At 48.8% G+C, this 22,315-nt stretch overlaps 1 protein-coding gene across 2 annotated transcripts in view; it reads right to left on the reverse strand.

Annotated features, from left to right (window-relative positions):
- Positions 1–22,315, reverse strand: part of CPAMD8 (C3 and PZP like alpha-2-macroglobulin domain containing 8) — a 99,648-nt gene that overhangs the window by 13,512 nt on the left and 63,821 nt on the right. For both annotated transcript variants that reach the window (XM_079918452.1, XM_079918451.1), the window contains 6 exons: positions 15,734–16,032; positions 14,917–15,142; positions 13,126–13,302; positions 9,649–9,730; positions 2,968–3,124; positions 2,764–2,838 (listed from right to left, as the gene is read on the reverse strand). In XM_079918452.1, coding sequence (XP_079774578.1) covers positions 2,764–2,838; positions 2,968–3,124; positions 9,649–9,730; positions 13,126–13,302; positions 14,917–15,142; positions 15,734–16,032 — 1,016 coding nt within the window. The remainder of the gene's footprint in view (positions 1–2,763; positions 2,839–2,967; positions 3,125–9,648; positions 9,731–13,125; positions 13,303–14,916; positions 15,143–15,733; positions 16,033–22,315) is intronic.

Here is a 22,315-nt window from a genome sequence, read left to right on the forward strand (position 1 = left end):
TGGGGGTGGCTGGACACTTTTGCAGAGGTAGCACTGATGTCCTTATAAGAAGAGAGGACGAAGAGACACAGAGAGAAGGCCATGGAAAGACAGGCAGAGATTGGAGTGATGCAGTCACAAGCCAAGGAATGCTGGGAGTTCCCAGAAGGTGAAAGAGGCTAGGAAGCCTCCTCCCCTAGACCTCCAGAGGAGCCATGGCCCCGCCCACACACTGACTTCAGACCTTGGCCTCCAGAACTGCGAGAGAATAAACTCCCATTGTTTAAAGCCACTGTTTGTGGTACTTTGTTACAAATGCCACAGGACACAAGTCCAGGGGCCTTTTTTCAGCCTAAGGCACAGGGGCCTTCATATTCTTGAGTTCAGGAAGAAACACTTGGTTCAGCTCTAGAAAAATCTGATAAGGTCAGAAGGACCTAAATGTCAATTTTACCAAAACAAAAAGCAGAACCAGGGGATGGAGGAGAGACCCACCTTGGGAACGCCAAGGAGCCTGGGTTCCTCAGTCTCAGGTGCAGGCAGGGAGGAGGCACCCACGAGGCCTGCATCCCCGGAATCCCTTGGTCCCGGGCCAACCAAGTTGGTTGGTCTTCCTAGAGGCAGGGTGTATGAGTCTGCTGGGGCTGCGTAACAAAGTACCACAAATTGGGTGGCTTAAAAAAGTAGAAATTTCTTGTCTCGTGGATCTGGAGGCCAGAAGTCCAATATCGAGGTGTTAGCAGGGCTGGTTCCTTCTGAGGGCCGTGAGGAAAGGATCTGTTCCAGGCCTCTCTCTTGGCTTGTAGCTAGCCATCTTCTCCCTTTATCTTCACATCATCTTCCCTCTGTGCTGGTCTCTGTGTCCTAATGTCCCCCTTTTCCAAGGATGCCAGTCATAGTGGATTAGTACCCACTCTAAAGGCTACATTTTAACGTGACTACCTCTTTAAAGGCCCTGTCTCTAAATACTATCACATTCTGAAGTCTTGGGGCTGTTATGTACTGAATGTCTGTGCCTCCCCGTCCCCCTCCCACAAATGTATATGTTAAAGCCCTAACCTCCAATATGATGGTGTTAGGAAGGGGTGCCTTTGGGAGGTGGTTAGGTTTAGATGAGGCCAAGAGGGTGGAACCTCTATAATCAATGAGGCTGGTTATAAGAAGACAAAGAGGGCTTCCCTGGTGGCGCAGTGGTTGAGAGTCTGCCTGCCGATGCAGCGGACACGGGTTCGTGCCCCGGTCCGGGAAGATCCCACATGCTGCGGAGCGGCTGGGCCCATGAGCCATGGCTGCTGAGCCTGCGCGTCCGGAGCCTGTGCTCCGCAATGGGAGAGGCCACAACAGTGAGAGGTCCACTTCAAATAAAAAAAAAAAAAAGAAGACAAAGAGACACCAGAGTGATCTCTCTCTCAATCTCTCCCCCAACCCCATCCCACCTCTCTCCATGGTCACACACCAAGAAAAGGCCACGTGAGGACATGGAAAGAAGATGGCTGTCTACAAGCCAGGAAGAGACCCCTCATTAAGAACTGAATCAGAGGGGCTTCCCTGGTGGCGCAGTGGTTGGGAGTCCGCCTGCCAAAGCAGGGGACACGGGATCATGCCCCGGTCCGGGAAGATCCCACATGTCGCGGAGCGGCTGGGCCCGTGAGCCACAACTACCGAGCCTGCGCGTCTGGAGCCTGTGCTCCGCAACGGGAGAGGCCGCGACAGTGAGAGGTCCGCGCACCGCGATGAAGAGCGGCCCCCGCTCGCCGCCAACTGGAGAAAGCCCTCGCACAGAAACGAAGACCCAACACAGCCAAAAATAAAATATTAACTAAATTAATTAATTTAATTTAAAAAAAAGAACTGAATCAGAAAAAAAAAAAAAAAAGAACTAAATCGACCAGAACCTTGACCTTGGACTTTCCAGTCTCTAGAACCATAAGAAATAAATGTCTGTTGCTGAAGTCCCTCCCTCTGCGGTGTTTTGTGACGGCAGCCTGAGCTGACTAAGATGGGGGTTGGGATTTCAGGATATGAATTTTGGGGGCGACACAATTCAGCCCCTTAACACAGGGCAAGCAAGGGGCTCTCTGGGCAAAGCGTGTGGGACGTGGAGGGTCTTAGGTCGCACCAAAGCCTAGACACAGTCAAATCGGGAAATTCTGAGAAGCGCCACAATTCACAATTCATCACCAGAGGGTTTGGAATTGGCACAGGTGTTAGGAACGGTGGAGCCCCGGCCCCAGCGGCTGAGCTCCGTCTAAGCTCTCACTGCAGGGGACATGCCACGCCCATCTGGGGCAGCCTCCCGGAAGTGACGATGGCCCTTGAGTTCCTCGGGACGTCTAAGCCCTGCTGGGTCTAGTACCGTCCCTGAAGGTTCTAGACTCTTCCCCGCAAAAGCATTCATGAGTCCCACATTTTGTGTAGGGCTCCCTGAAGCCAGCCCCTGGGTCACTGGCCAGGAACCTGATTGGGCCCCAAATGATTCTCCGATTGGGCCTGGGGGCTGTGGACAGTCCTGGGAGGGCTCGTACTCAGGATACAGCCACGCCTACCCCACTCTCCCACACACGCATGTCCCCGGTGGAATCTCTCACACCTCTGCTCAGGCCACAAGAAGTTGGATGTTCTGTGACCATTGAAAAGCATCAAAAAGTCTCACTAATGAGCAGAAGGGGGGCATCAAAGAATAAATAGAAGCTGAAGATGGCCAGAAGATGGCCAACCTGGCCTGCAAGGCAAAACTGTCCGCTCGCTCCTCCAGCCGGCACCTCCCGGGCCCCCTGCGCTTACCTCCGAGGCCAGGCCCATCTCCAGGAGCGCTGCCACCACGTAGGCTGTCAGAGGGACTGTGCCGTGGATCCCACCCTGTAAGAGGATTTGTAGTTTCATCCCAAGCCAGAGGGGACAGCCCCCTGCCCCCACTGGGCCCAGACAACACCGGGGAGCAGCCAGGGCAAAGCCAAGACCCCAGGAGGAAGCTGGGAGGCTGCCAACCTGGATGTCCTTGTTCAGAATCCTGCCCACCGCCGGGAAGGAGCCGTCTGCCCGCTGCTGCTGGACAATCCAGCCCTTGGCGGCTGCCAGCTCCTGAGGGTCAATGAAGATAAAGCTGCGCGCCTGGGCGAAGGACTTCAGGACAAAGGCTGTGAGCCTGAAACAGGATGAGGTGGGGGCTGGGAGAGCCATGGGCTGGGGAGTTGCAAAACAGAGTCACCTCCCGTGTGCCCCGCCAGGCACTGTGGCACGCTCCCCACATCATCCAAGACTCTGCTTCCTACTCTGCAAGACAGGAGGGTCCAGCCTGCCCTCGCAGGGCTGTTGTGAGCACTTGATGGAAGTGTGTGGGCACCCAGCAGGACCTGATGATGGAGCCCAGCCTCCCCGTTTGCTCCCTCCCCCGCCCGAAGCACCCGGGTCTGCTCCTTGCCTGGCACTCAAGGCCTTTTTGTGAGCTGGTCCAGTCCCACCCCCAACCCCCACCCCCGCCATGTGCAGAAGACCTTCCTTGTTGCTCCTCCATAACCACTCCCCAAGAGATCCCAGGTCTTGCTGAGAGATCCCAGGAAAAACCGGCAACCAGGTACACTGGACACTTGGGCTCCTCTATAGCCCTAGCCAGCCACAGCCATGGGCCTTCCAGTCCCCAGACCTGCAAATGGCTTTGGAATGGGCACATGAGGTGATGCTGGGAGCAGCTGCAGCCATTTTGCCACCACGAGGAGAGCAGCTGCTGCGCCAAGGATGCCCACAGGGACCAAGGGAAAGAACCGGGAACCCCAATGGATTGTGGGGCTGCCAGACTGGCCAATCCTGGAGCCTCCCCAGCTCTATGGTGTGAGGAGATGTTCAGAATTGCTTTTTCAGCCAGTTTTCTTTTGTTTGCAGCTGAAAACATCCCACCAACCCACTAGCTTCAGTTACTCAGTTACCCAGGCCCTGGATGCACCATGCTCCTACCTCCCTTCTTTACAGGATGAAGTCTTACTTGTCTCTCAGTGTTCAACCCAGGGGTCCCTCCCCAGAGGAAGCCTCCCAGACACCTCCACTCTGTGATGGACATGCTGCCTCTGGACCCCCAGGCCCTCCCTCTGTGTCATTGTTTTCTATCTGTATCTCTGCAGCCTGCCCCTTGTCCACCCCATCCCCCAGCCAAACTGTTGCACCCTGAATGGGAGACGATGAAGCTGGAGAATGAATGAATGAAAAAAATGAATTCAGGAGAACCACCAGATGGAAACCAGGGAGCCAAGAGGGACAAACAGCAGAACTATCAGCAGGGGAAACACCCCAACTCAGGACGAAAGAGTAATCCATCCTTTCCAAAATCAAGTGGCTCCCCCACCTGACATGCATCAGGATGGCTACTATAAAACAAAAACCAAACGACACAGAAAACAGCACGTGTCGATGAAGATGCAGAGAAATTGGAACCCTTGTGCACTGCTGGTGGGAACGGACAATGGTACAGCCCCTGTGGAAAACAACATGGCAGTTCCTAAAAAAATTGAACACAGAATTATCATATGATCCAGCAATTCCACTTCTGGGTATATACCCCAAAGAAATGAAAGCAGAGTCTTAAAGAGATATCTGTGCACCCATATCTGTAGCAGCATTATTCACAATGGCCGAACTATGGAAGCAACCCAGTGTCCACTGACAGATGAATGGACAAGCAAAATGTGGTATTGAGGTAGGACGTAGATGGGCCCCTGGGCTGGTGTTTGTCAAGCTGAGGAAACTGAAGCTTGCTTCCCCCTGATATTTCAACGGAAAAGTTAACGGCAGGAGCAGAGGAGAGCTGAGCTCTGCTGGAGTAAAAAGAGAAGAGGACCACGTCTTTCATTCTTGAGGTCAAGGAGACTTCCCCAACTGCCCATGCACCAAAAAGCTCCTTTGGGGATCAAAAATGGAGGGAGCACTAACCCAGGATCTCTGTTCTGTCAATCTCCCAGAGACCCCCCTCACCGGAATACATTTTGGCTAAAAGATGCATGTGCATATCAGGCAGGGCCCTGGGTCAGGTCAGATGTGGAAAACCAAGAAAGATGATTGGTGAGAGGAAAACAAAAACCCAGAAAAACTGCCCCCATATAAGTGATTTAAATCATCTCTCTGGTGTACTCCTCGTTAGGGAGGATGCCCGCACTCTTCTCTGGGTGTGTATTTCTGCTTTACAAAGTCTCTTTGTGGAATTGTCTCTCTAAAGAAGACGAGGACCAAGGTCCTCTCACCTGCCGACGCCAGTATATCCACACAATGGAATATCATTCAGCCTCGAAAAGGAAAGAAACTCCGCAAAGTGCTGTAACATGGACGAACATTGAGGACATTATGCTGAGTGGAATAGGCCAATCACACAAGACACTGTATGATTCCACTTATATGAGGCACTTAAGAGTAGTCAGAATCATAGAGACAGAAAGTAGAATGGTGGTTGCCAGGGGCTGGGGGGGAGGGAGAATGGGGAGTTAGCATTTAATAAGTATAGAGTTTCAGATTTACAAGATGAAAAGAGTTATGGGGATGGACGGTGGTGTTGGCTGCTCAACAGTATGAATGTACTTAATACCACTGAACTGTATACTTAAAAATAGTTAAGACAGTAAATTTTCTGTTATTTAATACAGTTAAAAAAAGAAAATCAAGTGGCTCCAAGCTCTGTTTCTGTGAATCACCAAAACCTGAAATATTAACCTTACAATTATTAACCTTATTAACCTCGTCCTGGCCACTCTCCTTCCAAGATACCTCAAATCCATCCTCTTCCTTCTACCCCCATGGCTCCTATGTCAGCCAGGCCACCCCATGGCTCCCACTGCTTCCACCAGCCCAGCCCTGCCCCATCACCTACTCTGTATGCAGCAGAGTTTGGAAATTCCAAACACTGGGGGGCCAAGATGGAACTTAGTTGCCCCTGTGCTGGGAACTGTGGAATTTCCACATTCTGCTACACTGTTCTCTTTTTTTTTTTTTTTTTTTTCTTGCGGTATGCGGGCCTCTCACTGTTGTGGCCTCTCCCGTTGCGGAGCACAGGCTCCGGACGCACAGGCTCAGCAGCCATGGCTCACGGGCCCAGCCGCTCCGTGGCATGTGGGATCTTCCCGGACCGGGGCACGAACCCGTGTCCCCTGCATCGGCAGGCGGACCCCCAACCACTGCACCACCAGGGAAGCCCCCACTGTTCTCTTTAATTTTCCATCTTAAAACACAAACAGGGATAAACAAACTGTGGTACGTCCATACAACTGAATATTATTCAGCAACAAAAAGAGCTAACAAGCCACGGTATGATCTGAAGGAAATTTAAATGCATATTACAGAGTGAAAGGAGAAATCTGAAAAGGCTGCATACTGAATGATTCCAACTCTATGACATTCTGGAAAAGGCAAAACTATAGAGACAGTAAAAGTCTCAGTGGTTGCCAGGGGCTGGGGGGAGGGAGAGACAAATGCGCAGAGCACAGGGGATTTTTAGGGCCGTGAAGCTATTTTCTATGATACCTTAATTGTCCAAACCCATAGACTATGCAACATGAACCCTAAACTATGGACCTCAGTTAATAATGTAGCAATACTGGTCCATCATTTATAACAAATGTATATCACTAATGCAAGACATTAACAGCAGGGGAAACTGTGTGTAGGGGAGAGGGCGTGTATGGGAACTCACTTCTACCTACTTAATTTTTCTATGAAACTAAAACTGTTCTACAAAAATAAACTCTATTAATTAAACACACACAGCCCAGCGTGACTCAGATTACAGCCATGCTTTGTTCTAAGCCCTCCTGCTCCATGTGGAATAAAATCCAAACTCCTCCCGCTGCTCAGTCTGGCCCTGCCACCCTCTCCTCCCTCACGTTGGGCCACTCTCCTCCTCATCTGTGCTGCTTCAGCCACACTGGTCTCCTTCTGTGGCTCAAACTCGTCAAGCTCAGTTCTGCCTCAGGGCCTTTGCACAGGCTGTTCCCTCTGCCTGAAATCTTCTCCCCTTGTATTTTCACACAGCTCCTCTCTCATCTTCAGGGGACCTCTTCAGGGGCACCTTTCCTGACCACCCCATGTAACTGTGTGCCTCATCATACCCTACCCCCTTAGCATGCTTCATAGATATGAGAAATTATATAGGTGATGTAGTAGCTTTAAAATACATCCACAAATGCCTTGCTTCTTTTCCTTTCAAGCAGTAGAACCCAATTTCCCCCCTTCTTGAGTATAGGCTGTACATAGTGACTTGCTTCTAAAGAACTTAATGTGGTGGGGACTTCTTGGTGGCGCAGTGGTTAAGAATCCGCCTGCCAATGCAGGGGACACAGGTTCAAGCCCTGGTCCAGGAAGATCCCACATGCTGCTGAGCAACTAAGCCCATGCGCCACAACTACCGGGCCTGCTCTCTAGAGCCTGCGAGCCATAACTACTGAGCCTACATGCCACAACTACTGAAGCCTGCGCACCTAGAGCCTGTGCTCTGCAACAAGAAAAGCCACCACAGTGAGAAGCCCCCACACCACAACGAAGAGAGTAGCCCCCCGCTTGCTGCAACTAGAGAAAGCCCACACACAGCAATGAAGACCCAACACAACCAAAAATAAATAAATAAATATTTTTTTTTAAAGTAGAATGTGGTGGAGGTGACAGTATGACTTGGGAAACCAGATGATAAAAGGCATGTGGCATCCTCCTTGTTTTCTCTCTTGGAGTTTTTATTCAAAGGGAAGTCAGCTGCCATGTTGTAAGGACACTCAAGCAGCCCTATGGGATAGTCTTCAGTGAGGAACTGAGGCCTCCTGCCAATAGCCATGTGAGAGAACTAACTTGGAAACAAATGCTCCAGCCCCAGTCAAGTCTTCAGATGATGACAGCCCCAGCCAACACCCTGACTGCAACCTTGGGAGAGATCCTGAGCCAGCAATGCTAGCTAAGCTGCTCCTGAATTCCTGACCCACAGAACTGTGACTAAATGTTTGTTTTAAATGGCTATGTTTTGGGGTGACTTGTTACACAGCAGTAGATAACCATTACATCTTGTACAGGGTCTCTCTCTCTCGGGCAACGAGCTCCTGGAGGCATGGACCACGTCTTTCTTGTTCTCTCAGGAGTAAGAAAAGAGCCTGGCACATAGTAGACACTTGAATAAACAAACAAATGAATGAATGAATGAACACTGGATGTACCGGAACCTATCTATAACAGATCCTGAGTTTTAAGGAAGTTGAGGAGGTTGGACTGGATCCTGGACTCCCTGGCCAAATATTTAGGGAGAGGTGCTAACAGGGTATCCATCCCAATGGGTACCTGGCACTGTGATGAGCACGCCTGCACCCTTATCCTACTGCCTACCCAATCGCAGTCCAGAGAGGGATGTGTGGTGAGGAAACAGGTTCAGAGAAGTTGAGCATCTGGTCTAAGGCTGCCACAGTCCACACGAGACAGAGCCTGGGTTTGCCCAGCCCCAGGGTGGATGCTGTTGCCATTGTCCTGTGCATCTGCAGTTTTATCCTACAGGGAGGTTTCACAAGGCTAAGCGGGAGAGGCAAGCTGCTGGGTGTCACATTTCCATGACCACAGCAGAACTGGTCTTTTCCTGCTCAGTGTGTGTGTGTGTGTGTGTGTGTGTGTGTGGGTGGGTGTGGGTGTGAACTGTGGGAGGGCATACAAAGGTCACAGCTCACTATTTCTGACCGGTGGAGGCCTCTGGGAGCTGCCAGGACTTGGCCAGCTTTCAGAGAGTGACTCAGTGGCTTTGGCCAATCCCGCAGAGGGTGGGGGCCTCTGCTTGCTAGTGCATGACTGCGGCCTTGCCTCATGGGCTGTCAGCAAGGCAGGGCCCTGGGACCAGAACTGGGTCAGACGATTGGCTTCTGGGGACTGGGGGGCTGAGCAGGTCATCAAGGCTGGGCCCCTCGGGAGCCAAGCGAGTGACACTGCACCGCAGCGTGGGCTCAGCCAGCCGTGTCGCTGTTCCCCCAGCCCCTGGCACTGACGCTGGGCCGATTTAAGGACTGGATACTGTCCATGCCCATAGCTGCTGCAGGCGCCATCAGGGTGTTGCTCTGAGAAGGAGGCCTCACTAGGGACAGAAAGTTCGGGTGCCCCACTTCCTCAGTAAGCCCCAAAGTGGACGAGGCAAATCCCTGATGATGCCAAGAACTGCTGTGGCCCAAAGATCTCAGGGAATAAGACCCAGGTACACCCAGGCCCCCCCTGCTCTGGTTGACCCTGAAAGCCAGAGGGAGCCGCTCACAAGGGAAACCGGACCCCAGGACGTGCCTCCAGAACCCCACAAGCCAGCTTTGAGGCAGTGGTCTGGCCTCTCCCAGCCCATCCCCTCCTGCTCAGGGTCACCCCATTCCTGGGTCCCATGGGCTCTGAGGAGGACCAGAGCGCCAGGACCCATCCTCAAGGGGCCAGAGGGCAGGGGTTCAGTTCCTGGGCCCTGTGGCAACAACAGCAGAAGGAGTAACAGTAACTGTCACCGCCGCCAGCTCCACCATGCACAGGCCAGGCAGAACCCGCCCGCCACCCCAACAATCCAGACCTGTAAACCCCAGGGGCTAAGACCATGGCCATCTCCATTTCCCATGCAGGCTCCTGGCTACGCTGTGCTGGACATGAGAATGTGACTTCAAGTGGAAGAACCTCAGCAGCCGTGCCTGGGGAGTGAGGACTCACCACATACTCCCCGACTTGTCCCGCTCCCCGAAAGCACTATAGGAGCCATCTTGGTGCTTGTAGGTCAACTGTCTCTGGTAGCCTGTGGGGCAAGAAGAGGGGACAGCACCCTGGTGAATGGCTGGCCAGCCAACGTCTTACCCCAGGACCCTGAAACAATGCCACACCCACATCGAGGGTTCCTGAGACTACCCCATGCCCACAACTGGGGTCCTTGAAACTGCCCCACGCCCACAGCTGGGGTCCTTGAAACTGCCCCACGCCCACAGCTGGGGTCCTTGAAACTGCCCCATGCCCACATCTGGGGTCCTTGAAACTGCCCCATGCCCACAGCTGGGGTCCTTGAAACTGCCCCGCACCCACAGCTGGGGGGATTGAAACCTCTACTTTATTCTTCTTTTGTTTCCTGATATCGCCCCTTTGTGACTCCTGGTCACACACCGGCTCCTCAGTCATACCTGGGGCAGGGGTTGGTCAGTGAAATGCACCATCTCCAGGCGCCCTCGAGCTTGGTTTGCTCAGAGCAAGGGAGCAAGGAGGGACAAGAGGGAGGGAGGTCAGGTGGGCTACTGGGGCCTCCAAGGCTGGGCTGGGCGGTTGGTCTTATTGTGAGGGCAGCAGGGGGCATGAGTGGAGGGGGTGAGGGGAGCAGGGGAGGGGTGTGAGGGGACAAATGTAGTGGGTGGATCGTAGGGTCCAGGGAGGAAGCAGAGAAACTGGGCAGGTGGGGACTGTCTAGGAGAGCATGACCATGGGCTTGGAGCGGGTGGTGGGGACAGGCAGGGAGGGGTTCTGCGGTATAGGCAGAGCTGCCTTAGCTGAATAAGATGTGAAGGAAAAGAAGAAGGATGCCGAGGGCATCAAGGTTTGCGGCCTGAAAGGCAGGAAGGACGGAGCTGTGCCCATGGACGTGGGGAAAGAGGCAGGAGGAACTCTGAACTGGGTGGACAGTGTCCCCTGCCCCGCCAAATTAATGTCCACCTGGAACCTCAAAATGTGACCTTATCGGGAGTGAGGTTCTTTGCAGATGGAATTATGTTCCTGGATTAGGCTGGACCCTAAATCCAATGACTGGTGTCCTTCTCAGAGGAAAGAAAGGGAAACACACAGATATAAAAGGGCTTGTGGAGACGGAGGCGGAGAGCGTGGTGATGTGTCCACAAGCCAAAGAACACCTGGAGTCACCAGAATTCCGCCAGGACAGAGGCCTGGGACAGATGCTCCCTCGGAGCCTCCAGATGGAATCAACCCCGTTGCCACCTTCATTTTGGACCTCTGGCTTCCAGAACCACGAAGGAATAAAGTCCTATTGTTCTAAGCCACCCAGTTTGTGGTACTTTGTTACGGCAGCCCCAGGAAACTAACACCAAAGGTTTGCCGGAAAACCAGGGGGTCGGGGGTTAATCTGGGGCTTGTTGAGTCTGAAAGGCCAATTGGCTGATAAGCCTCAGGTCTGGCTGTCCCGGGGGGGGCGGGTCCAGGCTGCCACTCACCCATACAGGTCATTGCACTCTGGGTGGCATTCAAGGGCCTGAGCCCAGATGAGTCCACTGAGGTATGCCTGGCCCTGGGAAGCCAGGGCCCATCCACCTCCAAGACCCTCACAGCACATGAACCTGAGCCCCCCGTCCCCACAATGGACCAAGCAGACTTGGGGTTCTGGGAAGTCTGCGGTCAGCCTTCTTGAAGCCAAACCTTCAGCCCATGGCAACCCCTGAGTTCCCTTTTCATCTGAGAGTTGTACGTTCTTCATAGTAAGTTTTTTCATTTTCTCATCCACAAGGACAGATGGTTCTAGATCATCAGGACTGCCCTTGGAGTAGAATAACTGCGGGAACCGTAACAGGCCAGGAGGCAGGGACCCCAGACTCGCCTTAGGAATCGAGATTTTCACGTGCCTCAGTTTCCCCATCTGATAGGGGCCAGCATCGTCTGAGCCAGGCACCCGCGGGTCCTTTTCGGTGGCAGAAATTTCCAAGGTTGTGCCCGTGGGTTCTCATCTCCCTCTGGCTGGGTCTAGTGCCCTGGCTGCCCCTCGTGCCCCAGTCCAGGGGAGTCTGCAGTCTGAGACGCCCCCACCACTTGCCCCTATGAGGTCTTGGGCACCTCTTCACTCCCAGGACCTTCAGTTTGCTCATCTGGGAAATGGGGACCAAAGTGTGGAGGCTGCCGGGAAGGCAACTCAGGGCAGCGTGGATGGAGCGGTACTTGCCTGGCACAAGATGGATGCCAGCTTCAGAGCTGGGTCCAGCCCCTTCCACGTGCTCCTTTCACTTCAACTCCAGCCCAAGGCTAGAAGCAGAGCCCAGGAGGCCCCAGGACCTTGGGATCAACTGACAACTCCCTTGTTACACAGGTAGGAAACCAAGTTACTGAGAAAAGCAGGCCCTACCCGAGGACACAGAGTGGGAATCCATGACAGAAGTGAGACCCCACCTCCAGCCTCCCACCCCCTTCCTCCTACCTGTGGGGCCTAGATGGGCAAAGTGGGTAAGACAGGGCCCTCAGAGGCCTTGTCCGCCCCCCTGCCTCCGCCCCCTCCGCCATATGGCTGTTCCCTATCCTAAGGACCTGAGTCATGGCAATGGAAGATGTTCAGTGCTGTGTTATTTATATCTGAAGTTCAATGCTGCTTTGTTTATTTCTGAAGAAGTTCAGTGCTGGTGGTTTATTTCTGAAGATGTTCAGTGCTGCATTATTTAGAAAAAAAAACTGGAAATAACCCCAGTATGTCCAAAAGCATAGTTCAGTATGTTGTGCTCCATAAATGCACGTGATGAAGAAATAGTGTAGTCTCCAAAGTGATTATGAACTGAACACATCCTGAGACCCAGCGATTTCACCCCACAGAAATTTGGACGTGTTGTCACTAAGTACACTAAGAGGGTGATTAATGGCGGCACCATTCTAAAAGCCCTGAGTTGGAAGCTGCTCCAAAGCCCATCAACAGACACACTGACTATGGTCTCCCCACACAGCAATGGAGGTGAACAGACCACAGGTCCCCACAGCCCAGTGGACGAATCTTATGCACACAGTGCGGGGTTGGGGGTGGAGGGCACGCCATAGGATGCCATGTTATGAGACACCAAGAGTGGCAAAGCTAATCTTTGCTCCTGGAGGGCAGAGGAGTAAACCCAGAGCCAGCAAGACAGGGAGGTTATGGGGATTTTTTTCCCTTTCCAGATGTTTTTTATAATGCTATTACACTGCCCTGGTTGTTCAAAATATCTACATTTTTAAAAGATGCTATTCCTCTTCCTATGGCTGATTACCAGCATTCAGAGCCTTTTCCTAACAGGTGCAGACACCAGGTTCCTATTAACAGGGACCCCATCAGGCCACCCAGAGCGGCCTCTTTCACCCACTTCTTTGCCTTCTTCTACATCCGCCGCACTTGGCATGTGAGCTGCCCCCCAGCATGGTCGAGGCTACCTGCAGTCCCACGCCCTCCACCCAGGCAGTGTCCCCCAGTACCTTGCACCAGGTAATCAGTGGTCTCCCTTTCCACCTCAGGGCTGAGCTGTCGGGTTTTCTGGAGATACTTCAGGACAAAGACATTGGGTGCAAAGTGGATCATGTTTTGCTCTCCGCAGCCAAAGGGCAGGCGCAGGTGGTTGCTGAGATGGTTCAGAGTTGGCCCCATGACATCTCCTGGTGGGAAGAAAAAGGATGGGCTGGGGACTGGCCTCACCCAGTGCCCTGGCTGTCCTACGGACAGCTTTCCTTAGAGAGAGCTCACTTGTGGCCTAACACCAGCAACCCATCCTCTGATTGCCAGTGCTGCCCTTTGAAACTGGGCTGCACCCTTGCCCAGTCAGCCTGCTTGGTCTCCTGGCTTTGGTGAACACCCACTGGCCCTTTCCTCCATACCTCCCTCTGTGTTCTTTAGTTTTAACTCAGGTGTTCTTTCTCTACCTTTTCATTATGTTAAATACTCTTTCCTTTCTGGCTTTTTAAACAGGTGCAATTAAGGCTATACATTTCCCTCTTAGTACAATTTTGGCTGCATCCCACAGACGTTAAGATGTCAATCCAGCCATGCGATTCCATTCTAAATATTTTTTCTAACTTCCAATATGAAATGTGATTTTCTCTCTAACCGTATTTAGATTTTTTATAAAACTCTTCCTACATGTGTGGTATTGTTGGTGTGTTTTTAAAAGTTCTTTTTTTCTCTTATTTCTGACCTACTGTGTTCTCATCCCTTCAGTACCCTGTCTTCCTCTCCCTGGCCTCTATGCCCCAAACATTGCTGATGGGCCCTCCGGAATCCCCACTGTCCCCTGATTGCACCTCCCTTCCTTCCTCGGCCTTTCCTCCTGCCCCACTGAGGCTGCCACTGCTCTTGCAGCCTCCTCTTGTGGCAGGGCGTACCTGGTTACTTTCTCATCACCCTTCTCTGGGTTTTCCAGCTTCTTCTCCAACCTTCCATCCCACTGTGCTGATGACACTGACTGGCACACAAGTCCCTGCCTTCAGCTCCTCTCCACTGTTGTCCACCTGCCTTCTCCCCTACATCCCTCACCTCCATCTGTGCCACTCATCCCCAAGGCCACATTTGAGTTTATCTCATGCTTCAGAAGTCATAAACTCCAATATCCTCTGATCTGGTCACAACCACCACCCTGCCCAGGCCCCAGGGCTTCCATCCTCTGATGTCAGAGAGACCCAAGACCCCCTCCTTCAGGCCTGTCCACCTCCTCCTGGCGTCTCACCCTTCCAATTCCCAGCACTAGATGGATCACACAGTCCCCACTTTCCACTTCTATGCCTGGGCTATGGGAGACAATCCACAGCCCAAGAGATCCTTGGCCACAGCCTCTTACCCCTGCTCAGTAAATGCTCTAAGCATTTGAAATGGTCCTGCCCACTCAGCTGGACACCCAGAAGCCCCGCCCTCCACCCCATACCTGGTTAACTTCACCTGGCCTTTCAGCCTTCTTGTATATCACTCCAGACCCACTGCCCTCATGGAGTTCACCACCACCCTCCCGGTTGCCCCACACAGGGCAAGGACCTGCCTTCTCAGCCAGATTAGGAAGCCCTGAAGGTCAGGTTTGAGGTCATCTCTGAGTCTGGCCCCAGCACCCATCATGGAGAAGGCACTAGAAGCTGCTTGTCAGGTGAGTGGGTGTGTGGTTGGAGGCCCCGGGGCACAGGTCCCCAGCAAAGCCTGGTATGAGACTGAGCCCAGAGTAGACACTTGTCCCTTGGCCTGGGTTCTTGCTCCTGTCCTCCCCAAATCAGGCTGCAGGGCAGACGCACCTATGATGGCGGCGGCTGCACGCGCAGACCCAGGGATGGCGCTGTGCGGGACCCCCAGAGTGAAGGCTTCGCTGTAGCTCTCATCTACTTCCACCTTCCTCCAGATGCGGAACTCGCCCACAGAACCCCAGCCAGTGGAGAAACCGATGAACTGGACCTCTGGTGTCTTGGGGAGGGTCCAGGCCATGATGACAGAGTCATTGGATGGCTCTGGACCATGGCCAACCTGGAAAAAGAGGCCAATGCTGCTGGATGCTGGCAGGAAGCGTGAAGCCGTGCTCAGACATGGTCAGAGGACTTGGCCACGCTCATAGGTTGGGGCGGGGTTCTCAAGGGGTCAGAGATGAGAGAAACTAGAGACCACACTGTTCATGAAACACCCAACAGAGGCACAAGTGTGGCATCTGCAGGTTCCAAAGTACCTCTGGATCTTAGCATATGCCTGGCAAACTCCTCTATTTGTACTTCAAAACCCCACTTGGCTATATCCCTCCTCTAGGAAGCTGTGTCAGCTGCTTCTTTCTATGTCTCCTTTGCTTGGCCCAGAAAGAGCCCACAGTCCCCATTTTACCTGTTCTATCCACTTTCTTTCTCCCTGACCACCCACCACCCTTCAGCTCCCAGATCCCTGGGCACTTCCTCCGCCACAGCTCTCACCACCTGTTTTTTGTACGTAACTCCAGGCAGACTGTGAGCAACTTGAGAGCTGCCTTGCGTTTCCCCTCTCCCCTCCCCACCCCTATGACATGTATCAGGAAGCAACAATGCCAGAGGACCAGGAGGTTCCCGTGCCCACCCCAGGCAAGCCCAGCCATGCCTGGATGAGCCCGCTGTGCCAGCTGATCCAGAATGTTCTGAATTCATCCCAGGAGAGGATCTTGGCTGTGTGTGTGCTGGCCACGGGCTCGCCCATCTTGCTGGTGGAGATCCAGGACCTGGTGTTCTGGTGCCCTCCCAGAACGATCTCGATCATGCCTGCCGTGTCCTGGGGTCCTGGGGACAAGGCCACGCGGGCATCGTTGTGGGCTCGCACGGCCACATCAAAATGGGTGAGGCGCAGCGGCCGCTGCACATACTGGAACTCGTACTTGTTGGGTGTGGAGATGTGGACTCTCTCTGGATGGAGGGAAGGAGAAGGGGTGTTGAGGGGGCACCGAAGCATCCTACCCCCACCCCCCGCCCAGGCCCAGAGCTGAGCATCGGGACCTCAGGGGGCCAGCCTCACTGTGCCTCCCCATGAAGCTGCAGGAAGCATGGTGGAACGGAGCTGGCTTAATGACCATTTTGTCAATAGCACACAAAAGATGAAATGCTCACAGAGATAAATCCTACAAAAGACATGCAAGACCCATAAGCTGGGAACTGCAAAATGCTGCTGAAACTAAAGACACAATGGAGAGCGAGAGCGTGTTCGTGGGTCAGAAGATAATACTGCAAAGATGTTAATTATTCCCCAAACTGATTTATAGATTCGATCCAATCCCAATCAAAATCTCAGCAGAGTCTTTTGAAGAAACTGCCAAGCTGATTCCAGAATTTATATGGAAACTCAAAGGATCTAGAAGAGCCAAAGCAACTTTGATAAACAAGAACCAAGTTTACTCACACCCTCTGACACTGAGACGTACTCTAAAGCTAGAGCAATCACAAGAGTGTAGCACTGGTGTCAACACAGACAAATGCTCAAGGAACAGAACAGGGAGTCCAGAAATGGACCCACGCATGTATGAGCGACTGATTTTCAACGAAGGTGCAAAAGCAATTCAATAGCAAAAGTCTTTTCAACAAATGATGCCAGGACAACTGCGCCTCCAGATGCATAAAAAGGAACACTGATCCATACCTTGCATGGGCTCCAAGAAGTAACTCGAAACAGATCATAGCCATTTTATGAATGTAAAACCTAAAACTATAATACTTTGAGAAGAAAATGTAGGGTTGGGCAAAGATTTCTTAGATAAAACAACAAAAAATAATCCATAAAAGGAAAAAGTGATAAGCTGGGCTTCATTAAAATGAAAACCTTCTGTTCTTTAAAAGACACTATTCATCCAATGATGGACACTTAGGTTGCTTCCATCTCCTGGCTATTAAAAATAGAACTGCAATGAACATTTTGGTACATGATTCTTTTTGAATTATGGTTTTCTCAGGGTATATGCCCAGTAGTGGGATTGCTGGGTTGTATGGTAGTTCTATTTGTAGTTTTTTAAGGAACCTCCATACTGTTCTCCATAGTGGCTGTTTCAATTTACATTCCCACCAGCAGTGCAAGAGTATTCCCTTTTCTCCACACCCTCTCCAGCACTTATTGTTTCTAGATTTTTTTTTAACATCTTTATTGGGGTATAATTGCTTTACAATGGTGTGTTAGTTTCTGCTTTATAACAAAGTGAATCAGTTATACATATACATATGTTCCCATATGTCTTCCCTCTTGCGTCTCCCTCCTTCCCACCCTCCCTATCCCACCCCTCCAGGCTGTCACAAAGCACCGAGCCAATATCCCTGTGCCATGCGGCTGCTTCCCACTAGCTATCTACCTTACTACGTTTGTTAGTGTGTATATGTCCATGACTCTCTCTCGCCCTGTCACAGCTCACCCTTCCCCCTCCCCATAACCTCAAGTCTGTTCTCCAGTAGATCTGCGTCTTTATTCCTGTCTTACCCCTAGGTTCTTCAAGACATTTTTTTCCTTAAATTCCATATATATGTGTTAGCATACGGTATTTGTCTTTTTCTTTCTGACTTACTTCACTCTGTATGACAGACTCTAGGTCTATCCACCTCATTACAAATAGCTCAATTTCGTTTCTTTTTATGGCTGAGTAATATTCCATTGTGTATATGTGCCACATCTTCTTTACCCATTCATCCGATGATGGACACTTAGGTTGCTTCCATCTCCTGGCTATTGTAAATAGAGCTGCAATGAACATTTTGGTACATGACTCTTTTTGAATTATGGTTTTCTCAGGGTATATGCCCAGTAGTGGGATTGCTGGGTCATATGGTAGTTCTATTTGTAGTTTTTTAAGGAACTTCCATACTGTTCTCCATAGTGGCTGAACCAATTCACATTCCCACCAGCAGTGCAAGAGTGCTCCCTTTTCTCCACACCCTCTCCAGCATTTATTGTTTCTAGATTTTTTGATGATGGCCATTCTGACCTGTGTGGGATGATATCTCATTGTAGTTTTGATTTGCATTTCTCTAATGATTAGTGATGTTGAGCATTCTTTCATGTGTTTCTTGGCAATCTGTATATCTTCTTTGGAGAAATGTCTATTTAGGTCTTCTGCCCATTTTTGGATTGGGCTGTTTGTTTTTTTGTTATTGAGCTGCATGAGCTGCTGGTAAATTTTGGAGATTAATCCTTTGTCAGTTGCTTCATTTGCAAATATTTTCTCCCATTCTGAGGGTTGTCTTTTGGTCTTGTTTATGGTTTCCTTTGCTGTGAAAAAGCTTTTAAGTTTCATTAGGTCCCATTTGTTTATTTTTGTTTTTATTTCCATTTCTCTAGGAGGGGGGTCAAAAAGGATCTTGCTGTGATTTATGTCATAGAGTGTTCTGCCTATGTTTTCCTCTAAGAGTTTGATAGTTTCTGGCCTTACATTTAGGTCTTTAATCCATTTTGAGCTTATTTTTTTGTATGGTGTTAGGGAGTGTTCTAATCTTATACTTTTACATGTACCTGTCCAGTTTTCCCAGCACCACTTATTGAAGAGGCTGTCCTTTCTCCACTGTACATTCCTGCCTCCTTTATCAAAGATAAGGTGACCATATGTGCGTGGGTTTATCTCTGGGCTTTCTAAGCGTCCATTATCGGATGAATGGATAAAGAAGATGTGGCACATATATACAATGGAATATTACTCAGCCATAAAAAGAAACGAAATTGAGTTATTTGTAGTGAGGTGGATGGACCTAGAGTCTGTCATACAGAGTGAAATAAGTTAGAAAGAGAAAAACAAATATCGTATGCTAACACATATATATGGAATCTAAGAAAAAAAATGGTCATGAAAACCTAGGGGTAAGATGGGAATAAAGACACAGACCTACTAGAGAATGGACTTGAGGATATGGGGAGGGGGAAGGGTAAGCTGGGACAAAGTGAGAGAGTGGCGTGGACATATATACACTACCAAACATAAAATAGATAGCTAGTGGGAAGTAGCCGCATAGCACAGGGAGATCAGCTCGGTGCTTTGTGACCACCTAGAAGGGTGGGATGGGGAGGGTGGGAAGGAGGGAGACGCAAGAGGGAAGAGATATGGGAACATATGTATATGTATAACTGATTCACTTTGTTATAAAGCAGAAACTAACACACCATTGTAAAGCAATTATATTCCAATAAAGATGTTAAAAAAAAAAAGGGTGTGTCGGTAAAAAAAAAAAAAAAAAAGACACTGTTAAGAGAATGAAAAGACAAGCCACAGACTGGGAGAAATACCTTTGCAAAGCATTTATCTGATAAAAGACTTGTATCCAGAACACATTTTTTAAATCTCTCAAAACTCATTATAAATAAACAACTCAATTTTATTTTATTTTATTTCACTTTGGCTGCACCATGCGGCTTATTAGACCTTAGTTCCCCAACCAGGGATTGAACCCAGACTACGGCAGTAAAAGCACTGAATCCCAACCACTGTACCACCTGGGAACTCCCAACAACTCAATTTTAAAAAGGTTAAAAGACACTTCACAAAAAAAGATAGACTAATAGCAGATAAGCATATGAAAAGACGCTTAACGTCATTAGTCATGATGGAAATGCAAATTAAAACCACAATGACATACCACTAGACACCTATTAGAATGGCTAAAATTAAACAGACAATACTAAGTGTTGATAAGAATGGGGCAGAACTGGCTTATCCAGTGCTGGTGGGAATGCAAAATAGTACTACCACTTTGGGAAACAACTGACAGTTTCTTAAAAAGTTAAACACATACCTACTACATGAGTTAGCTATTCCACTCCTAGACATTGACTCAAGAGAAAGAAAACACATCACCCATACAAAGACTTGTGCATGAATGTTCATAGCAGCTTTATATGAAATAGCCCCAAACGGGAAATAACTTGAAAAAATAACATTCAAAAAGTGAATGGATAAACAAAGTGTGACACATCCATGCAATGGACTCCTACTCAGCCTTAAAATGACTGAATTATTGACACACACAGTATGGTTGAATCTCAAAATTATTATGCTGAGTGAAAGAGGCCAGACAAAAAGAGGACATTCCGTATGATCCCATTTATGTAAAATTCTAGAAGGTGCAAAGTAATCTATAGAGAAAGGAAGCAGATCAGTGGTTCCCTAGTGGCAAGAGTGGACAGGGTGAGAGAGTTCAAAGGGATGTGACTTTAGGGTTAATGGAAATCTTCATTATCTTAATTGTGGTGATGGCTTCACAGATGTACACACATGTCAACATTTATCAAACTACCCTTAAAATATGTCTAATTTATTGTATGTCAGTTATACCTCAATAAACATGTTAAAATGTTACTGACCTTACTTTGAATACAAATACGTTTGGCCTAGTGTTGATTATGATATAAGAAGTACAAACAATATATAAATGTCCAATAATGTTTCAAAATGTTCCATAATGATCAAATTTTGGAGCAGTCCTTTGATGGAGCATACTGAAGCTGTTTTGAAATGCTGTTTATAACGACTTTACAATAACGAGGAAAAGTTCTCAGGATGTGTTAAGTGAGAAAGGCAAGATATAAAATTACATAGCTCATGAGTCACAACTATGCTAAAACAAACAATAATCAATCCTATGAAAGTGAATATAACAAAATGTCAAAAGAAGTCATCTTTGGGTATGAACCAGAGGAGATAGTTTCTATCTTTCTCTCTTTCTAAATTTTCTCTAATACACAGGTATTGCTTTTTCCTTTCCCAATTTTTAAACTTATGGTAAAATACACACAATGTAAAATTTGCCATCTTAACCATCTTTAAGTGTACAGTTCAGTGGCATTAAATACATTCACATTGTGCAAACATCACCACCACCCACCTCAAGAACTCTTTTCATCTTGTAAAACTGAAGCTCTATACTCATTAAACAATAAACCCCCATTTTCCCCTCCCCCCAGCCCCTGGCAACCACCACTCTACTTTCTGACCCTATAGTTTTGACTACTCTAGGGAGCTCATATAAGTGGAATCATATGGTATTTGTACACATGCATTGCTTTTTAAAACGTTTTTAATTTAAATTTTACTGGGATAATTATAGATTTATATGTGACTCTAAGAAATAACACAGAGAAATCTGTGTACTCTTGACCCAGTTTCCCCAATGGTAACATCTCACAAAATTCTAGTATAGTATCACTAACGGGATATTGGCACTGTTACAATCCTCATTCAGATTTCTCCAATTTTATTTTATGGGAGAAAAATAAATGTTGCCATTTTATCATCAGTCCCACACCCTTTCTCCTTGCCCTAACAACCATCTCTAAAATTTTGTCATTTCGAAAATGTCATATAAACAGAATCTTTTATGTACCCTTTTAGGATTTTTTTTTTACTCAATCCACTTCATCCAAGTTGCTGCATGTTATCAATAGTTTCTTCCTTTTTACTCTGGATAGTATTCTAAGATATGGATGGACCACAACTTTTTAACCATTCACCCACTGAAGGACATCTAGACTGCTTTCAGTTTGAGGCTATTGCAGATAAAGCTGATATGAACAGTTGTATACAGGTTTTTGTGTGAACATAAGTCTTCATTTCTCTGGGATAAATGCCTAAGAGTGTAGTTACTGGTGGGTATGCTGATGGCATGCTGTCTTTTAAGAAACCATCAAACTGTTTTAAGAAACCACCAGCAGTGACTGTACCACTTTACAATGTGTGAGAGATCCAGTGTCTCCACATCCTGGCCATCTTTTGGTGCTATCTCTACTTTTTATTTAGTCATTCTGGTAGGTGTGTACTGATAACTCACTGCATTTCAATGTGCATTTCTGTAATGGTTAACAACGTTGAGCACCTTTTCATGTGTTTATTTGCCATCTGTACGTCTTCTTCGGTGAACTGTTTATTTCTTTTGCCCATTTTCTAATTGGATTGTTTGTTTTATTTACTGTTAAATTTTGAGAGCTCTTTATATATTCTAGATCCTAGTCCTTTGTCAGTTCTGGGTTTGGAAATATTTTCTTCCAGTCAGTAACTTGAATTTCCCCGCATTAACAGCATCTTTCACAGAGCAAACGTTTTTCATTTTGATGAGGTCCATTTATCAATGTTTCCTTTTGTCATTCATTCTTTTGGTAATATGTCTAAGAATTCTTTACCTAGCCCTAGATCCCAAAGATTCCTCCCATGTTTTTTTTTCTAGAAGTTGTACA

Source organism: Stenella coeruleoalba (genome assembly GCF_951394435.1).
Source record: "Stenella coeruleoalba genome assembly, chromosome: 3".
Taxonomy (NCBI): domain Eukaryota; kingdom Metazoa; phylum Chordata; class Mammalia; order Artiodactyla; family Delphinidae; genus Stenella; species Stenella coeruleoalba.